Raw genomic sequence first — 17,828 nt, forward strand, 5'->3', positions numbered from 1 at the left:
GGTAATTTACTCATCGGATGTGGATACACTGGTCCTTGAGGAAAGGTTTGACCACAGCACGGTGTTCCTGTTAGTTCTGGGGCCATGTTCTTTTCTGGAGGTGGGAGCCAAGTCTCTTGGGAACCTCACTGAGGTCTCACACTCAAGCAGAAAAGAACTGAAATAACATATAATAGAAAGGGGGCTGGACTGGGGCATAGAGGGATCCTGGCCTAATCTCAACTCCAGAACTTGGCTTTTGAAACTGAAAATGAGAGGTTGTATGAGAAGCCTTCCAAATTAAACCTCATATAAATTCCCACACTCGATATTATGCTTCCAAAGACAGAGACGTGGGGGTGGGAACACCCTTCGACGGGGCTTTAGTAACAGTTAGGGCAACAGGAACCAGAACAAAAAGCAGGAAAGCATTTGCCAGTCAAGTAGTGTCCACTTTTGGCTTCAGTGTGTTTGAAAAAAGTCGTAAAGCAATTCACAAGCAGATGCTTTATTCCATTAGGAACGTTTCAGTCACGGGGAATTGCAAACCCAGCCAAAGATTTGGCAAAGCCTTGACAACCATAATTAATGATACGGGGTAAGAAGGCAGATGGAACTATTACAAACATCTGTAAAATTAATGGTAAAATGTTATCCTAAAGTTCTACAAAATGGACATGGTACTGTACAATGTCTACGATGTATACTTTTTGTGACATCCATCGACCTTACAGAAATTCTACTCTGCTAGATCATAAATTTGACCTAACTGTGCTAGCAATAATCAATATTAGTACTGTAATCATTGATACTTCTTTGGCTTAGAATTTATGAGAGCCTTGGGAAAAGGAAGTGAATTTACCAAGTTTCTTTAAAAGGACGTCAAGAAATATATATGATGTCCATAATGTATTCTAAGGGCATAAACTGGACAAGTCAGCAAGGACTGTGAGGACAAGAGCATCTCCGGAACATTGTTTATAGCAACAAAATAAGAGAAACAATCTAAATGTCCCCCTAAGAAGAAGCATTCAGAGATTCTAGACCTTGCATCCGAGGGAATGTATGTAACCATTTAAAGAAAACCCAAGAAACACGTATTCGTTGGAAGAGAGAGACGGTCACAGTATGGTGTATTGTTAATATGACAACGGAGGGCATACAAGATTAGGTATAATATGATCTAATTTTTATGAAATCTATGTGTACCACGGAGTTGTATCATGTTATGTGTTGCACCTACGTAAATTCAGGCACCTGGCCTCACCATTCCACTCAGAAGGTGCCAAGAATGGCAGTGACGTGGACGATGTTGCCGGTTGTCTCACTGCCTGAGCATCTCTGCACGGTGAGTATTAGTCTAATACTGAAAACCATACAACTTTTGCATAACCTGACTCCGCAACCCAGCTGAGGACTTAGTTGAGTGCAGTTAGTACGCTGAACGAGGGTGCTTCATGGGGGTGTTGGTAATTTGCCTATCCTCCCTCAGCTTTAAATTTTATTCTCTGGTACTCAGCAAGCCACATCTGGGCTTTGCCACGGCTCCCTTTGGGTTCCGCCAGGAGGGGGCGCTATAGGGAGACTGGACGGCTGGAGCCGGGAGAAGGGACTCCCTCCTCCCTCTTTGCTCGCATTTCCTCACACTTCCGGTAGTGGCAGTTGGTTCTGGCTTTCGGCCTCTTTGGGCACTTCTAGAACCATCTTCATCTCACCTCCTTGTTGGTACCAGCACCAGGCGGACAGTCCCACGTCTAAGAGGTCAGAGTCCAGACTCCCTGACCCTGTGGGGTTTTTCCTCCGAGATCCGGAAATACTCCCCACAGCTAGGTCCCGCCCCCTCCCCAGGGATTTGAGTCCCAGCTCCGAAGCCACTCTTCAGGGTTTTTAGGTTCTGGAAACTCCAAACTCTTCCCACTAGACCCCCAGTTCTTGAATGTGATCTTGGGACCTCCTGGGAAATGCTAATTAGAAATCGAATTATTGAGTGCCACCCACCCAGAACAACTGAATCAGAAACTCCAGGGTGGGGCCTAGCCATCTGAGTTCAAACAAGCCCTCCAGGGGATTGCAGTGAAGCTCCAGGCTTAGAGCCACTGCCCTAGGCCCCAGCCCCAGGGTGACGTGCTGCTTCCTGCACCTAAAGTTTCTGTCGGACTTCGATTTTCCTGTTCGGTTCTCCGGGTCCTCCAAAACCTGTTTAACCAATTCCCTCGGTTACATTTTTTTGTTGTTAAGATATCTGGGGTGGCGTATCTGATAGGTGACCAAGACTAGGCCTAATTTAGGTGACCAAGACAAGGTCCGGGCACCGGGGTGGCTCAGTCGGTTAAGCGTCCGACTCTTGGTTTTGGCTCCAGTCGTGATCTCACGGTTCAGGCGTTCGAGCCCGGCGCCCAGCTCTGTGCTGACAGCGGGGAGCCTGCTTGGGATTCTCTCTCCCTCAAAATAAATAAAATTAAAAAAAATTGAATTTAGTCAAAATTACCAGTGAAAAATCCCTTAAAAATCCCCCACAGAGCACTGGTATTCCATGCTTGAGGAAGCCCACCATATTCAGTACTGGAACTGATGGCTGATTCCTAGGTAGAGCTCAGATAAAGCAGTGAGCTTGGCTGTAGAGACCACGTGGTTTGAAAACCAGGTAGTATTGTAGAACTGTCTAGTCATTCAGCACGGTGAGATGCTTATAAGGAGAGCCAAGCTGAAAGCTATACCAGTTCAGAAAACGCACTATAGAAACGCAAATTCCTTCCCCTTTGTTTTTCGCACCTATAAAAGTTGGAATAGAGCACTGGCTTTCTAAAAAAATTTTTACCTGTGGTAAATCTACATAAAATGTACCATGTTAATCATTTTTTAGCGTACAGCTCAGCAGGGCGAAGGACAGTCACACTCTTGTACAACCAGTCTCCAGAACTCTTCACCTGTACCCATCTGTGCTGCAACTCTGTCCCCATTAAGCGGTCATTTCCATTTCTTCCTCTTCCTACAGCCCCTGGCAACCGCCATTCTATGTTCTGTCTCTAGGAATCTGACTACTCTGGGGACCTCACACATGGAGAATTATACACTTTTTGTTCTTTTGTGACTCTTTACTTAGCCTGTGTGGGGCACTAAGTGTGAGCTCGTATTGTCCTGAATGCTTCACACAAATTAACCCATTGAATAGTCAAAAGACCCCATGTGTTAGTGACTAGCTGTTATTGTCATTAGCGTTATGGACTTGAACGTGTGTGTCCCTGAAAAATTCTTATGTTGAAATTGCAAGTCCCAGTTGGGAGGTAGGACCTTTGGGAGGTGATGAGGTCTTGAATCTGGGGCCTTAATGAATGTGATTAGTGCCCTTCTGAGAAAAGACACGGGAGAGTTTGTTTCCTCTCTCTTGGTCTCTACTTTGTGGAGATACATCGAAAGGTGTCTGCAAACCAGGAAGAGGGCTCCTGTCAGGAACCAAATCAGCCAGCACCTTGATCTTGGACTTCCCCCTCTCTGAACTATAAGAAACAAATGTCTGGTGTTTTAGCTACCCCAGTCTATGGTAGTCTGTTACACAGCCCAAAGTGACTAAGACAGTGAGCTTCCCTTAAATAAGTAATAAGTACTTGTTAGAGAAACTGGGTAAAATTGAGAAAAGAATACTTTTTAAGAAGTTACAGGAGTTCTAGTGCCCAAAGACAATGCCTTCTGTGTTTCTGTAGGCATCTTTTTCCTACCAAATTCAAAATTTTGATTCCCCATCAGTGTTCTAAATTTCGATTCTTGATTGTGGTTTAACATGAACATATTTTCAAAATTCTCTTCTAGCATTTCAACTGCTCCATAATTTTAATAGATGCACAAAATATATATGCTCAACTATTCCTCCACAGAATCCCTGCCTGAGTTCTCGATCTTTCCAGTCAACTATGGCTGTCCTTCTCTAGAGAAATTATTCAAATACATTCAATAGACTGTTCCAGATTCCAAATATTTACTTTTCCCAGTTAGTTCAGATGCTTCCGTTTCTTCCCAAAGGGTCCAAATATTCTCAAACCTAAACTAGTGTTGAAGTCAGGGAGCTGTGATTTAAAATGAGAAGAGACCAAGTGAAGAGACCGTCATTTCCCATTGAGTAGACTCGGGTGAGAACACGACTCCTCCAAGATCACACAACAATTGACCAAGATGGTCAGAGAGCATGTCCCCTAAGGCGCTATTTCATTTATGCCATTGGGTCCCCATACCCAACACTCCTTTCTAAGGTAAATATTTCCTAATTTTTCCTTTCCCATCCTGAAATGTAATGTACAGCTGATATAACTTACACACAATTAGTTTTAAAATGAACTCAAAAAAATTTAACGGAACGAGGAGATAAAAGTAAAAATTACAATATGAAAGATGGCTTTGTTATCATCCTTGTTTCCCAGGGGAGGAAACCGAAGCCCAGGGAGGTAAATTATCCTGTCTGGGGCAACAGAGTGAGTATGTGGCAAAAACCACAGAGAACCCAGGCAGTCTGGCTTTCACTCTTTCTGCACGCAGCCTGCCTTAGGGACGCCCCTGGGTGTCCTCAGGAATTGTAGCAGGGGTGGGCTCCGTGGGCACCCTCCCTCCGCTTTTATGTATTTTCATTATTGAACTTGTGGGTTCTCATTTGAACAGCAACTTCTGTAGCTACAAACAGGTTTGAAAAACAGAAATCCCTGACTCAGATGGTAGAGTCCCTCCCACTCTGACATTCTCTGAGTCTCTAGCCTTTTTTCTAGTTCAAACATCAACAGCATGCCCTGGGCAGATCAGACCGGTAACCTGGTAACCACGTTTGTTGACAGAAAATACCTGCGCGCTGGGTTCACTGTTCTCCAAGGATTCTGACTCAAACGTCTGTTTCTGAAGTGTCTTGTGAAAATCCCTTCGGGATCCAGTCTTTTTAAAGCTGCAAATCTCCGCACTTCCTTGGTTTCTTTTATGGTTGTTATTATATCATTTGGAGAGAGAGAGAGAGAGAAAGAGAGGGATGCAAACATATTAGATTCAAAACAAAAGTAATGGCTTAAGTGTACACACGGCACTGAAAGATCTTGCAAAGAGAGACCGATTGTAATTCCTCACATCTAATTATGCACCAGGCCTAATACAAAGCTGCGCTGTAATGAGAGACAGACTTGCCTCCTGGCTGGCTCATTATTAAAGGCAGGAATGGTCTGGGAAAATGCCACTTCGGAGGTGTGGTCATTTCAGCTGCGGGGCATTTGGCAACAAGCTGACGCTAAACTATGACCCCAGTGTTAAGAGGCTGGAATAAATCTAGCAATGTGCAGAGCAGCAAATAAAGATCGTTTGAAGATAAAAATAGAGGAAAACGTTTAATGTCCCCATCAGTGTTCTTAATGATGAATGAAAAAGGCAGGACATGGTTAAGAAAAAGAAGAGATAAATGACGTACATGCTAAAAATCTTTGCTAATATTCTCAATCTCCACTCCATGCACTCCATTAAGATTGTGTTTCAAAAATGTCTAGCTATGAAAAGGGTTTAAAATATAATGGCCACCACTGTCACTGGAGAAAGAAATGAGACCACCATGCAAAAGGCAACAGATAGGAGTTGTCAAATAATAACTACAGAAACCAGCACGCCTTTTCCCCATTTTTCTGACTCAGAGTCTTCTTGGAAAACAGGCTGCAAAGTCAACCGCACAACCACGCCGCCATTTTGTTTGATTTCTCACACTATTTGAAACCCCCCTGAGCAGGTTGGTAAAAGGATATGAAATGAGTTAGGATTTATTAGGCCAATCAAATGGCAGACAGATTAAGCAGGAAATGTGGGAGAGCTACCAGCAACGATCCAAATACAGAGTCTATAACTCTTTGGGAGGGATGAAGTGTTGGGTTATGCACAGAGCTGGTAGTCAATAAATTTTAGTTGATTAAGTTAATTAAAGAAAAAAATGAGAGGTCCCAGTGTTGTCTGCTGGGAGAACAGCTCTGTCCTTCGATTTTATTGTGCTCTAAAGACAGGCAATTTGTTTTGAGTGAAAGGAGACAAGGAATAGCGTAGAAGACACACAAGATGGGTATGGTGACGAACTCAAGTCAAAGTTTACTATAAATGGTCATCGTTAGTGTCTCTTGCATTGCCCCTTGCATTGGCCCCTTGCATTGCCCCGATCTAAACCTGTATTGACAGGGCTGGGGGACCAGCAGGCTAAATTGGGAACTGAAAAAAAATAAGTCAATGAGTAAGGTACACTCTGAATAAGGAAATAAGACTAAACATTTAGAAAAGATTTCAAGAGAAATATCCAGAATAATTTCTGGTTTGGAATTCCTAAATACCAACCAAATAAATGAAATTTAAAATATATTGTTCATAGACATCAATTCCCAAAACGTCTTCTGGGGGACCCTTTCAAACAATGCCCCAGAAGTACTAACTACTTAAAATATTTAAGAAAATGATTTTGGTTCCAGTTGCTCTAAGTGTGCAAATGGCAGTGTTGAGAAGAGCAGATACATGTGTGAGCAAGATTTATTTTATAATATTTACTTTCTGTGAACAGAAGATCTTTGAGAGAGAGAGAGAGCCTTACATAGGATTTCATAAACCTGTTAGCTTCTTAAAAATTATTCTCATCAGTAGAAACTTAGGAATATCCAAGCGGGTGTTGGATGGGTAACCAGTGCACAATTTTTTTTTTTTTTTTTTTTTTTTTTTACTCTAAGGGTTCAAAGAAAAACTTACATGTAATATAATGTCCTGTGGAAAATGCACCCAACTCAAAATAGTGGTAAATAGGGAGTGGCATCCTAAGATGCCTCTTGTAATTATAACACACTGAATCTGCGATTATTTTCCCTGCAGAATCCAACTTTAAGGGGAAAAATTCCCAAAGGAATTAACTAGAGGCACCTGGGTGGCTCAATAGGTTAAGTGTCCGGCTTCAGCTCTGGTCATGATCTCACGGTTTGTGGGTTCAAGCCCCACATCAGGCTCTGTGCTGACAGCTCAGAGCCTTGAGCCTGCTTTGGATTCTCTCTCTCTCTCTCTCTCTCTCTCTCTCTCTCTCTCTGCCCCTACCCCATTTGTGCTCTGTCTCTGTCTCTCCCTCAAAAATAAATAAACACTAAAAAAAGTAATTCTAAAATCTAATAGGAACAGTGAATTAAAACACAAATTTCACACTTTGGTGTCTGCCCTTTGACCTTCTTGGGACTTATACACTCCAGAGAGAACTGATGCCAAAGGTTCAGTGTCACATGTCTCCTCATAAGGCCACCTGCTCAGGCCACAGAAATAAAAATCAGGAAGCAGCCTAACTTAAGACCTTGTGTGCCTTGGCAACCAGAACCGTATCTGCCTTAGCTTTCTTTCTTGTCTCCTAAGGTGCACTTATCTGAGTGTTCACTGACAGGTAACAACACACACACGCACACACACAAACACACACAACTACAGCCATGCATCTGCCCCCATCATCCTCAATCACTTCTCCCAGTGCCTCTGTTTCTTCACAGGTGAGGCATAAACACGAGGTGAACTCTAAGATACTTGCCCGGCTTTAAGATTTTGTGATAAAAAGTTCATACACTGTATCCGGAAACGTTCTAATCAATTTTTGCCTAAAGATGCTTAAATCTGGGAGAAGTCAGAATTGTTTGGCCATTGATCTTTTGCTATTTTATGCCAATGGATGCTTGCTCTTCTTTTTTTCTCCTCCGTTTTGTTAGAATGTTTCCTGGAGTCCTTTATATGAACCCAAAAGACACTGACAAATGGGCATTACAAAAATGAGTCACTGAATAGTATTAAAAGTTCCTTATATACAATACGTACACTGTAATGCCAGACACGCACCGGCCCTGAGGATTGGGAGGACGGAAGGCATTAAGACTGCCGTTTTCCATGGCTGCGTGTTTGGAACCACAGCAAACTTTTCTCCCCTTCCTCATTCTAGATTTAGCGTCTACTTCCCCATTTTCAAGTCTCAGAAAGTCACAAAGCTCCCTTGTGGCAGCAGGGGTAGAGCTGGCTGTGGGAGAGGACAAGGGCTGGCAAGCATGTAAAGATGACTCATTTTAGAAGTGCCAGCCACGGAAGGCAGAAACCACCAACGGGTAGGTAGTGAGACTGCTGGCTGAGGGCCACTGGCCACCCGAACGCCCAACCTCATTACCCTATGCAGGCAACTGAGCCAAATAAAGCCATGCTCCTGTTGAACCTATCTGCAGACAAGAGAGAGATGGGGAAGGAGGCCAAGCAGTAGAACAGTAGAAAAACTATTCTCCTAAAATGAGCACAACCTATCGCTTCCCAAGCGAATTGTATTCTTTTTCTCCAAACGCTGTTATCGTATATTTGGGAACCATCCAAAGACCAAACATATTTTGAAGACCAAACTCTTTTTTTAAAGTTTATTTATTTTGAGAGAGAGAGAGAGAGAGAGAGAGAGAGAGAGAGAGAGAGTATTAGCGGGGGAGAGGCAGAGAGCGAGGGAGAGAGAGAATCCCCAGCAGGCTCTGCACCTTCAGCACAAATCCTGACATGGGGCTCGAACTCACAAACCATTAGATCATGACCTGAGCCCAAATCAAGAGGCAGTCGCTTAACCAACTGAGCCACCCAGGCACCCCAAGACCATACTCTTTAGGGGCAGTGTGGAGTGGACCGAATTTGGCTCTGGTGTCCAGGACCTGGGTTCAGATGCTGCCCCCTTATTTACCGGCTATGAGACCCTCGCTAGGCAAGTGACATAATCTCTTTGAGCCACAGTTTCCACAGGTGTGACATAGGGAGTAACACTGCTCATTTTGAAGGCCTGTTGTGATGACTGGAAAACGATACATATGCCTCCTTTCCCTTCTTCCCCTTCCCTTCCCTTCCTATCCCTCCTGCACGAGCCGGCACTAAAACTATCAGAACAAGATCGTCCTCCATGCCTGAGGGAGGAAGGGGAGGAAGTGAGGAAGCCCAGAATGGGAAGTTGAAGGCCAAAGAGGGTAAGGAGAGCACGCATATAAAAGGCATGGAGAATCAGAACCCACATGGTGTGAGGAGGGTGCCCAACCTTGGAACATCCTGGCACGTGATAACAGGGTAGACATTCTGAGTAGAACGAGGAGGCCATGCACCCGGAGTAGCAGCCTGCCAAGGGTGTCTCTGGAGGGGTGGCCTGGCAGTAAGTATCGGGGGAGGCCAAAAGGGGCATGCACACAGGAGGGGGGAAGCCTGCGGGTGTCAGAGCCAGAATACGAGGAGGAGGGCGACTGTGTGGTGATGGGGGGTGATGCTGGCAATGGTTACATACAGGGGGATTGATCAAGTAAGTAAACATACTAAGAACAGTAAGAGTCAGGTGTTTCACCATCTAAGCAGGGGTAAAAATATGGAAAGGAAGAAAACGACAATGAATACTGTGATGTTACACCAGAATTGCATCTATCAACATGAACTCGTGACTTCCAGTGCACGTTCATGCACACACACACACACACACACACACACACACACACATACACACCCTACTTTGTTCCCTGAGAACACATTGGATGAGCAACACCTTAATAGCAATGAGCACACCCAACACCTACAGCTTGGCTTCTAAGTAGCACTCTCCACTTAAAAGGAATCAGAGCCGCTTGGAGAAATGACTGATTCCAGGGGTGAGGAAAGGAAAGTGTTAGATCAGCGTGGAATATCTTGTGGCAGAAAGCAAGGATGTGATCAGTGACGGCTGGGGGCATGTAAAAAAGACACAGCGGCCAGTGGAAGGGATTCACACTTGTCAAAGTGAGGACAAACTGAGCATCAACATAAACCAGAAAACTGGATTCAAACCTGAACAAGATAGGAAACTATGATTTGATATTGATACAAATAAACTGAAAGTTTGATGAGGAATTGAGTATTTTATAATAATCAAATCCAAATGAAGGGATTATTATGTACAAAAAAATAATTGCCTGGGGGCACCTGCGTGGCTCAGTTGGTTAAGCCTCTGACTCTGGATTTTAGCTCAGGTGATGATTTCACAGTTTGTGGGCTCGAGCCCCACGTTGGGCTCTGTGTTGAAGGCGTAGAGCCTGCTTGGGATTCTCTCTCCCTCTCTCTCTGCTCCTTCCTTGCTTGTGTTCTCCCTTTCTCTCAAAATAAACAAATAAACTTAAAAAAAAACTTCCCTGTAATCTCAAGGTCATGAAAGTCAAGGAAACAGTCAGGAACTGCTCCAAAATAAATAATACGAAAGCCATGTGACTTCTCAATGCAATGCAGGCCTTTCAACTAGATCCTTTGGCTCCAAAGGGCATACTTGGGACATCTGGAGAAAGCTGAATAGGGTCTGAGGATTAGATGGTAATAATGTATAAATGGGAACTTCCTGAACGTGAGGGCTATATGCTAATTATGATGCAGAATGTTCTTGTTTGTAGAAATTACACACTAGGGGTGCCTGGGGGGCTCAGTCGATTGAGCGTCCTACTTCAGCTCAGGTCATGATCTCACGGTTCGTGAATTCAGGCCCCACATCAGGTTCACTGCTGTCCGCGCAGAGCCCGCTTTGGATCCTCTGTCCCCCTCTCTCTCTCTGCCCCTCCCCCACGCAGATGCATGCACACATGTGCTCTCTCTCTCTCTCTCTCTTTCAAAAATGAATCAATAGTTTTAAAAAGAGAAATTACACACTAAAGTAATCGGCAGTAATGGAGAATCAGGTTGGCAAATTACCCTCAAGTGGTTTGGGAGACGGAAAAAGATCGTTGTATTACACTTCCAAGCTTTGTGTAACTTTGAGCTTGTTTCAAAATAAAAGGAAAATAATATATGTTAGGTGTCTGGCACTGTCATAAAGACTGCTAGTGGGTCCGACTTACCAAGTTGTGCATCTATTCAGCAGCTCCTGTGAGCACAGGAGTTGCCATGTCCAGAGACATCAGAATGATTCACTCTACCTGCCAGCAAGCCCTCTAACTTCCCATGTGGCTCCGTGGTTGTGGCCAACGACTGACCGGTCTGAGGGGACAAGATTCCCACCCCCTGCCTCAAAGCGGGACGGTGAGAAAACATTGCAGCGTGATCCCTCCAGAGCCCCCTGCACATTGGCCAAGTAAAGCTTCCTCCATTGTCCCGTTCGACACATGTTTATAAGGTATCTCCTGAGACGGAGGCAACAAAGAAGATGCAAAGAGGAATACACAAGAATCCTAACTTTAAAGGAGTCCCTGTCCTCAGTGAGGTCACGGTCGAGTGAGAAATAGCACAGGGGAGATCAGCATTCAGACACGTTCATCAGAATGCAATGTAGAGTAGGGCAAGAGCTTCTAAGACAAATACAAACGGCATGCTTTGGAAATTCACAGAAGGGAGCGATTTCCTCCAGAGATTTCCTTCCTCGCCAGGTCGGGGAAGGCTTGGTGAAAGCCCTGGCCTGTGGGCCACGGCGGGTGTGGAGCTGTGGCCCAGGAGTCTGTGCGTCACGGCTCAGGCGTGGCTCAGTGGTTTCCACAGCTGGGTCGCTCTTTGTAACTGCACCGGCTGATGAGCCTTGCTTGCTTTTAGAAAGCAAATAGCTAAGCACCTTGACAGCCAGCACAACAAATGCGTGTCATAATAAGCAATTATTGATCAGGGAGACATTTTTATGGTGTTTTGGGAGTAACTGAATTATAGGCACTGATGTGTTTGAATTTTAATTGTTTACCAGTTCACTGGGAGTAAAATATGGAGTAATAAAACAGATGATACCCCATTCCTTGATGTCCCAGCTCTCCTTGAGCACGACCTTCCTTCAGAATTACCTTAATCACCCAGGATGAAAGGCAAAATCTAAGGGCTTTTACGATGTTGCTCATAACACTCATGAAATGTTTCACTGTCGCAGCAGATAATATGCCAAGAATAAATAGCATGTAAACAAGTTTCACTACTTAAGAGTTTGACTTTCCACCAAGATACCAAACACATTCTCAAGTCAGTCGCTCTCGAGTTCGTTTAGAGAAAATGGCAGAGGAAGGGAAGCTGAAACATTTAATGTGACTCAAAAGATGCCAGGAAACATCAATCCATACAAAATTTTCAAGTATTTGGAAATGAGATGAGAAGAACATGCAACCGCCATTCTATTCATTAGATCAAAGGTCACTTCCAAAAAGTCATGGGGAGAAAAGCACTGTTATTTTTTGGAGCTAGGACGCCAAATTTTATGCTACAGACACGAAAGATAAAATGGGATCCAGTCAAGGCATCGCCCAGTCTAAGTAACATAAACATGTCCAGTAGGAAAATATATTTCCCCCCAAAGGAGATCATGTATTTTGTGTTTCCGTGTCGTCTAATCTTTCTTATTAAGTTCAAAAGAAATTCTAGGGGCTCCTGGGTGGCTCAGCCTGTTAAGCGTCCGACTTCAGCGCAGGTCTCATGGTTCGTGTGAGTTCGAGCCCCACGTCAGGCTCTGTGCTGACAGCTTGGAGTTCCCTCTCTCTGTGCCCCTCCCCAGCTTACTCTCTCTTTCTCAAAAATAAAACATTTTAAAAAATTTAAAAAATAAAAGAAATTCTAAAACTTTCCTCTATCCTTCATGGGCAGCACTCTTGTCTGATTTAAAAGTCTCAATTATAGAACTTGAGTGGCAAATGCTCTATAGAATTATAAGCGTGGGAGGGAACGGAAGTGGCCATTACTCCACTCCCCTGCTCCCTAAGTGGGATTCAAAGCCATTATCACAGATAGCAAGAACATAAAAGACTATCCTTAGATATTACAGAGAAATGTAATATCAGCAAGGAGATAATTGAGGAATAAAAGAGCCAACTAAATCAGGGTTTGACTGCACGGTTATGGATGACAGAGACATGTCCACAGAAGGGGAAATGGCTTCCAGAGGAAAGGAGTTTACCACCCCCCAACAGTGCCTTAACATATACGGGAGAGGGGTGTTGCTTCATTCTTTTAACATGCTAATAGAAGCACTTTTTCTGAAGTCTTCAGGTCTCATTTCACTTGAGAGGAATATTTTGGATAAGGTTGAAATGGAACGAGATACTCCCTAAAGCAGCAGGCCTTCTGATTTTCCAAATTTTATCTTCATGTCAAGAACATATGAAGTATAGTGCTGACGATGGGAAATCTTCCCTGGATTATTAAATGAAAAGAAACTTTCAGTAACACTGAGTTGTCCCCTGCTTTTTTCCTTTGCATATCATACCTTACGAATAGGTCTAATTGAAATTATTTGTTAATTGGGCAGGGGCAACGGAAGCACACTCTGTAATACTGTTTAATAAATATCGGAAGTGGTAGCTAGCCTACTGCCATCTGCCAAGAAATCTGAGTACTTTACATGTGCTGATTTATTTATTGTATACAATATAACTTATGAGGTAGGTGCTATTCTAATTCTGGTTTTCCTGAGGAGGAAACTGAGGCACACACACACAAAAAATAGTTTGCTTTAGGCCATACAATGAGCGAGTGATGGAGCCGGGACTTGAACCCATTTATTCCTGCTCCAGAGAAATCACAATTCTGTGAAATAATATAGTAAACCATAGCAAAGGAATAGACCTTACATTTAACGAGTAATTAAGTAAAGCCAGGAAGTATCTTAGATTTCTATCCATTGATTTGTGGGAACAATTATAATGTATCCTCTTTGGATTACAGTTCAGTGAGGTTTTTTTTTTTTTTTTTTTTTTATTTATTTTTGGGACAGAGAGAGACAGAGCATGAACAGGGGAGGGGCAGAGAGAGAGGGAGACACAGAATCGGAAACAGGCTCCAGGCTCCGAGCCGTCAGCCCAGAGCCCGAGGCGGGGCTCGAACTCACGGACCGCGAGATCGTGACCCGGCTGAAGTCGGACGCTTAACCGACTGCGCCACCCAGGCGCCCCTACAGTTCAGTGAGTTTTGACAAATGCAGACGGTTGGGTAACCACCACTACAGTCAAGATTTAGAATAGTTTCAGCACTCCCAAAAGTCTCCGGTGACCTTTTGCGGTCAGTTCCTTTCTCCAGCCCTACACCCTGGCAACCCCTGATCTGTGTCCTGTCCCCACCGCTCTGCCTTTTCCAGAAGGGATCGCACAAATGGAATGGTGAAATTATCTTTGTTTGTCTGGCTTCTTTCACCTCGCATCATACAAATAAGACTCATCCGTGTGGTTCAATGTATGAAGGATATGTTCCATTTTATTGCTGAGTAGTATTCCGTGGTATGGATGTATGAGAGTCTGGTTATCCATCACAAAACTGCATACGATTTGGTGGTTTCTAATTTTGGGTAATCCCAAACGACAGTGCCATAAATACTGTCATATAGATTTTTATGGGAACATACGTTTTCATTTCACTTGGGTGAATACCTAGGAGTAGGAATTCAGGTGGTGTGAAGATATATCTAACTGGGATTTTTGGATAGCTAAGGGAAGAAAACTCAGTGATAGAAACAACATTCAGAAGGTACATATAACAGCTTCTGGTATACAATGACAGGAGAAAAATTTCAGGAGCGTGTATTTTCTTCTGGTCGATCGTATCCAGCATTGGCAAAGACATGGGGGGACAGGACAGTTTCATGCCCAGGTGGTAATGGAGTGAATCAGTATAGTTTTCCCGGAGGAAGATTTGGCAGTCCTTATGAGCATGTGTCATGTGCACTGGCTCCATTTCTGCCCTCAGAAATACACACACGAAGAAGGGCAAATGTGCAGATGTCCACTGTGGTCTTATTATAAATAATATGTCAACATACATAATATGTGAAAAATGATATGCGAGTTAATTATACATGAAAATGAGGACAATTGCAATGTGCATCAAAAGAGGAAGATTCAATAACTTAGGATACATTTCTTCTCCTCTGGGGTATGAGGCAGTGAGGGATATATACATATATATACACATATCTACATGTACGCATCTACATACACAATATTTGTGTAAAACATAAATATCCATATATATATTCGCGAGGGTATGAAAAGAAGCTCTGGAAGTCTACACAGCAACATCCGTGTCGTTAAGAGTGGGCTGAAGAGAAAGGCAGGGGGTGAGTGAGGACTGAGGCAGGAGACTGCTTTTTACTTAACACGCTTTAGTTACTTGATTTCTCTCCAAACGAGCATGCATCATCTGACACGTAAAATAACAAGTTCAAAGGAGAGCTAATTAATCACTAAGTAACAACTGGCCAGCAACCCCTGTTGTGGTGTCTGCCAGCTTCCCAGAACACAGCTCGAGAAGACGAGGACAAAATGGAAACTCGCCAGAATGAACAGACACCTGAATCTGGACAGACTGTCTGTGAATGAGATGAGCTGGCAGAATGATGTCCCACGCTCTGTCTCCCCAGAGGGGAACTCCGAGGAAGGCACTTGGTGCTTTCCCTCCTGCCAGTCCCTGTGCAGTCAGTGTCTACACTCGCCAGAAATCTGAATGCAACTTCTTCCCTGTAGTGGCTTATGTATGGAGCCACTCTCAGGTTGCACCCATTTGCACCACCACCAGAACCCCCACCTCCCCTTGCCTCTCTCCTTCTACCGCCATTCAGCAACGATTAAGAAACAACTCAGAGAGAACAACTGAGCTAAAGACGGATGCAGGGTTGGGAGATGAAGGGCCTCTGGCAGCCGTGTACTCATTTCTCCCCACGTAGAAAATATTAAAGGTGCACACGGGGGCAGAATGACCTCTGGGAGGAGTGTGTTCTACGAACTGGAGCTTTTGTTTCCAGAGTATCAGATTCAGAGTACCAAAGAATCAAACGGTGGGGTAGAAAAGGTGCTTCCTCACTAAAACACTACTCGAAGCTTCCCGAAACTGACAGTGAGTTTCAGAGTTGCAGGCTTCTACCTAATTTCTGGGAAAGGAACCGGACCTTCACACAAGTGTGCAGAAAACAGGACCAATGGCAATCCCCATCCCTAGTATGTTGCCACACGTGAAGTTAAAGCTGACATTGCCTAGTTTGGTGGGGGGTGGGAGGGGAGAAAAAAATGTGCATAAAATAAAAATATGGATAATCATTGTTCCCACAGAAGAGATGAAAACAAATGGAGGGAGATACATAAGGGAAAAGAACAACAATCAAGTGGCTAATGGTCTGGATTAACATTTAATCCAAAATTCCTAACAAATAACATCAGGTTTGTGAATTACATTTTGATCATGACAGCAAAAATAGAAATCACAGGAGAAAAAAAAGATTTGATTGCATAAATAATTCTGAATGTTATAAAATTATAAGCAATATTGAAAGACAAAGAACACACTGGGTAAGGAATTTGTACTATATGACAAAGGGTTAATATCCCTAACACGTAAAGGTAATCCTAGAGATGAGCCCAGACAAATACATTAATAAAGGTGCACAAATTTTATAAATAAGCAAGACACGAAGGAAAAATAACAAATGTCCAACAAATGTATAGAAAACGTGTGCCCAATTTCATTATTTAAAAAATACAAAGTACTGTCTCTTTACAAGTAACTTAGAAATTTATTAAAAGATAACATCCAAAATTCTTAGGATTCATGCATAGTTGTTAATAATCTTTCTGATGTATTATTGCCAAATCCTTAAATTTGTACTTAACGTAGACATAGAAATTCCTCTTATGGGGATTTATTCTGAAGGGGAAAAAATCATAGCTTTGTAGAGGGATGTTACTATACTGGGGTATAACAATGAAAAACAGGGAATCATGTACACATCAAAATTGGTTAAATGAATTTCGATATAAATATATCATGTACCCATTAAAAATTGGGTTGAGGAAGAATGATTCATAGCAAAGAGAGATAGTCACCATTTACTATAAAGACTGAAAAAGCATCATGCTACAAAATAGTATTATAATGTAATTTAGTTTTTATATAAATATATATGTAAGGAAATACAATTCAAAGGTTATGCATCAAATGTTAATGGCAGTTTTGTGTCTATAGTGAAACTGAGTGATTTTTTTCTCTTTTGGTTTCCCTATAATCTCTAAAATTTCTAAAATGAGTATTCTGAAAGAGTCCCTTTTTTAAGTTTGTGCAAGATAGAGAAAAAAAAAAAAAAGAATACCCCAATGGGAGTTGCCATGAGGAATGAAACAGTACAGTGTCCCAAGGAGAAAATAAAAACCAAATGTAGTAAAACGGACCTTTCTATTTATTGTTCCTTCTCAGACGTTTTTAGAACCTTAATATCCAGAAAGTATATCTAATTATAACATTTAAAAGCTTGAGAACAACTTGTTCTGAATTTTTTTATTTATTACCAACAAAGCATAATCTTACTTGACTGCCTGACAAACTTCGTTTTCCATTCACGTTGGAAATTAGAACACATGATGGATTAGCATCTCACTTTCTCTTAATTACTTTTTATAAGCGATGCTTTCTCTTGCTCAGCTATTGAAAATAGCATGCTTACTGACACTGCTCCAAAAAAACAGCAGCACAAATTCAATGGCACACTTCCAAGAGCCGGATAAAACCCAACCCCCAATGTCTTTCTTCGTTTATCCCATAGAGCAGTAATTCTTACTAGTGTATAAGAGAGTCAGTGAGGATAGCAGAATTTCAAACTATAAGTCTTGGCAAAGGCTCTCTGATTTTTTTTTCCTTTTTCTTTTCTTTCTTTTCTTTTTTTAGCGTTTATTTATTGCAGAGAGAGACAGAGTACAAGTGGCCGAGGGGCAGAGAGAGGGAGACAGAATCTGAAACAGGCTCCAGGCTGTCAGCACAGAGCCCGATGCAGAGCTCAAACTCACGAACTGTGAGATCATGACCTGAGCCGAAGTCGGATGCTTAACGGACTGAGCCACCCAGGCACCGCATCTGATGTTTAGATCCTCTAATGGGATGTGCCCTCAATC

At 42.9% G+C, this 17,828-nt stretch overlaps 1 protein-coding gene across 5 annotated transcripts in view; it reads right to left on the reverse strand.

The window, feature by feature from the left end:
* The window catches only part of DOCK8 (dedicator of cytokinesis 8), a 228,608-nt gene that overhangs the window by 143,129 nt on the left and 67,651 nt on the right, over positions 1-17,828 (reverse strand). For all 5 annotated transcript variants that reach the window (XM_078436043.2, XM_078436042.2, XM_078436044.2 and 2 more), the window contains one exon: positions 4,804-4,927. In XM_078436043.2, coding sequence (XP_078292169.2) covers positions 4,804-4,927 — 124 coding nt within the window. The remainder of the gene's footprint in view (positions 1-4,803; positions 4,928-17,828) is intronic.

Source organism: Panthera onca, chromosome D4 (genome assembly GCF_046562875.1).
Source record: "Panthera onca isolate mPanOnc1 chromosome D4, mPanOnc1 haplotype 2, whole genome shotgun sequence".
NCBI lineage: Eukaryota > Metazoa > Chordata > Mammalia > Carnivora > Felidae > Panthera > Panthera onca.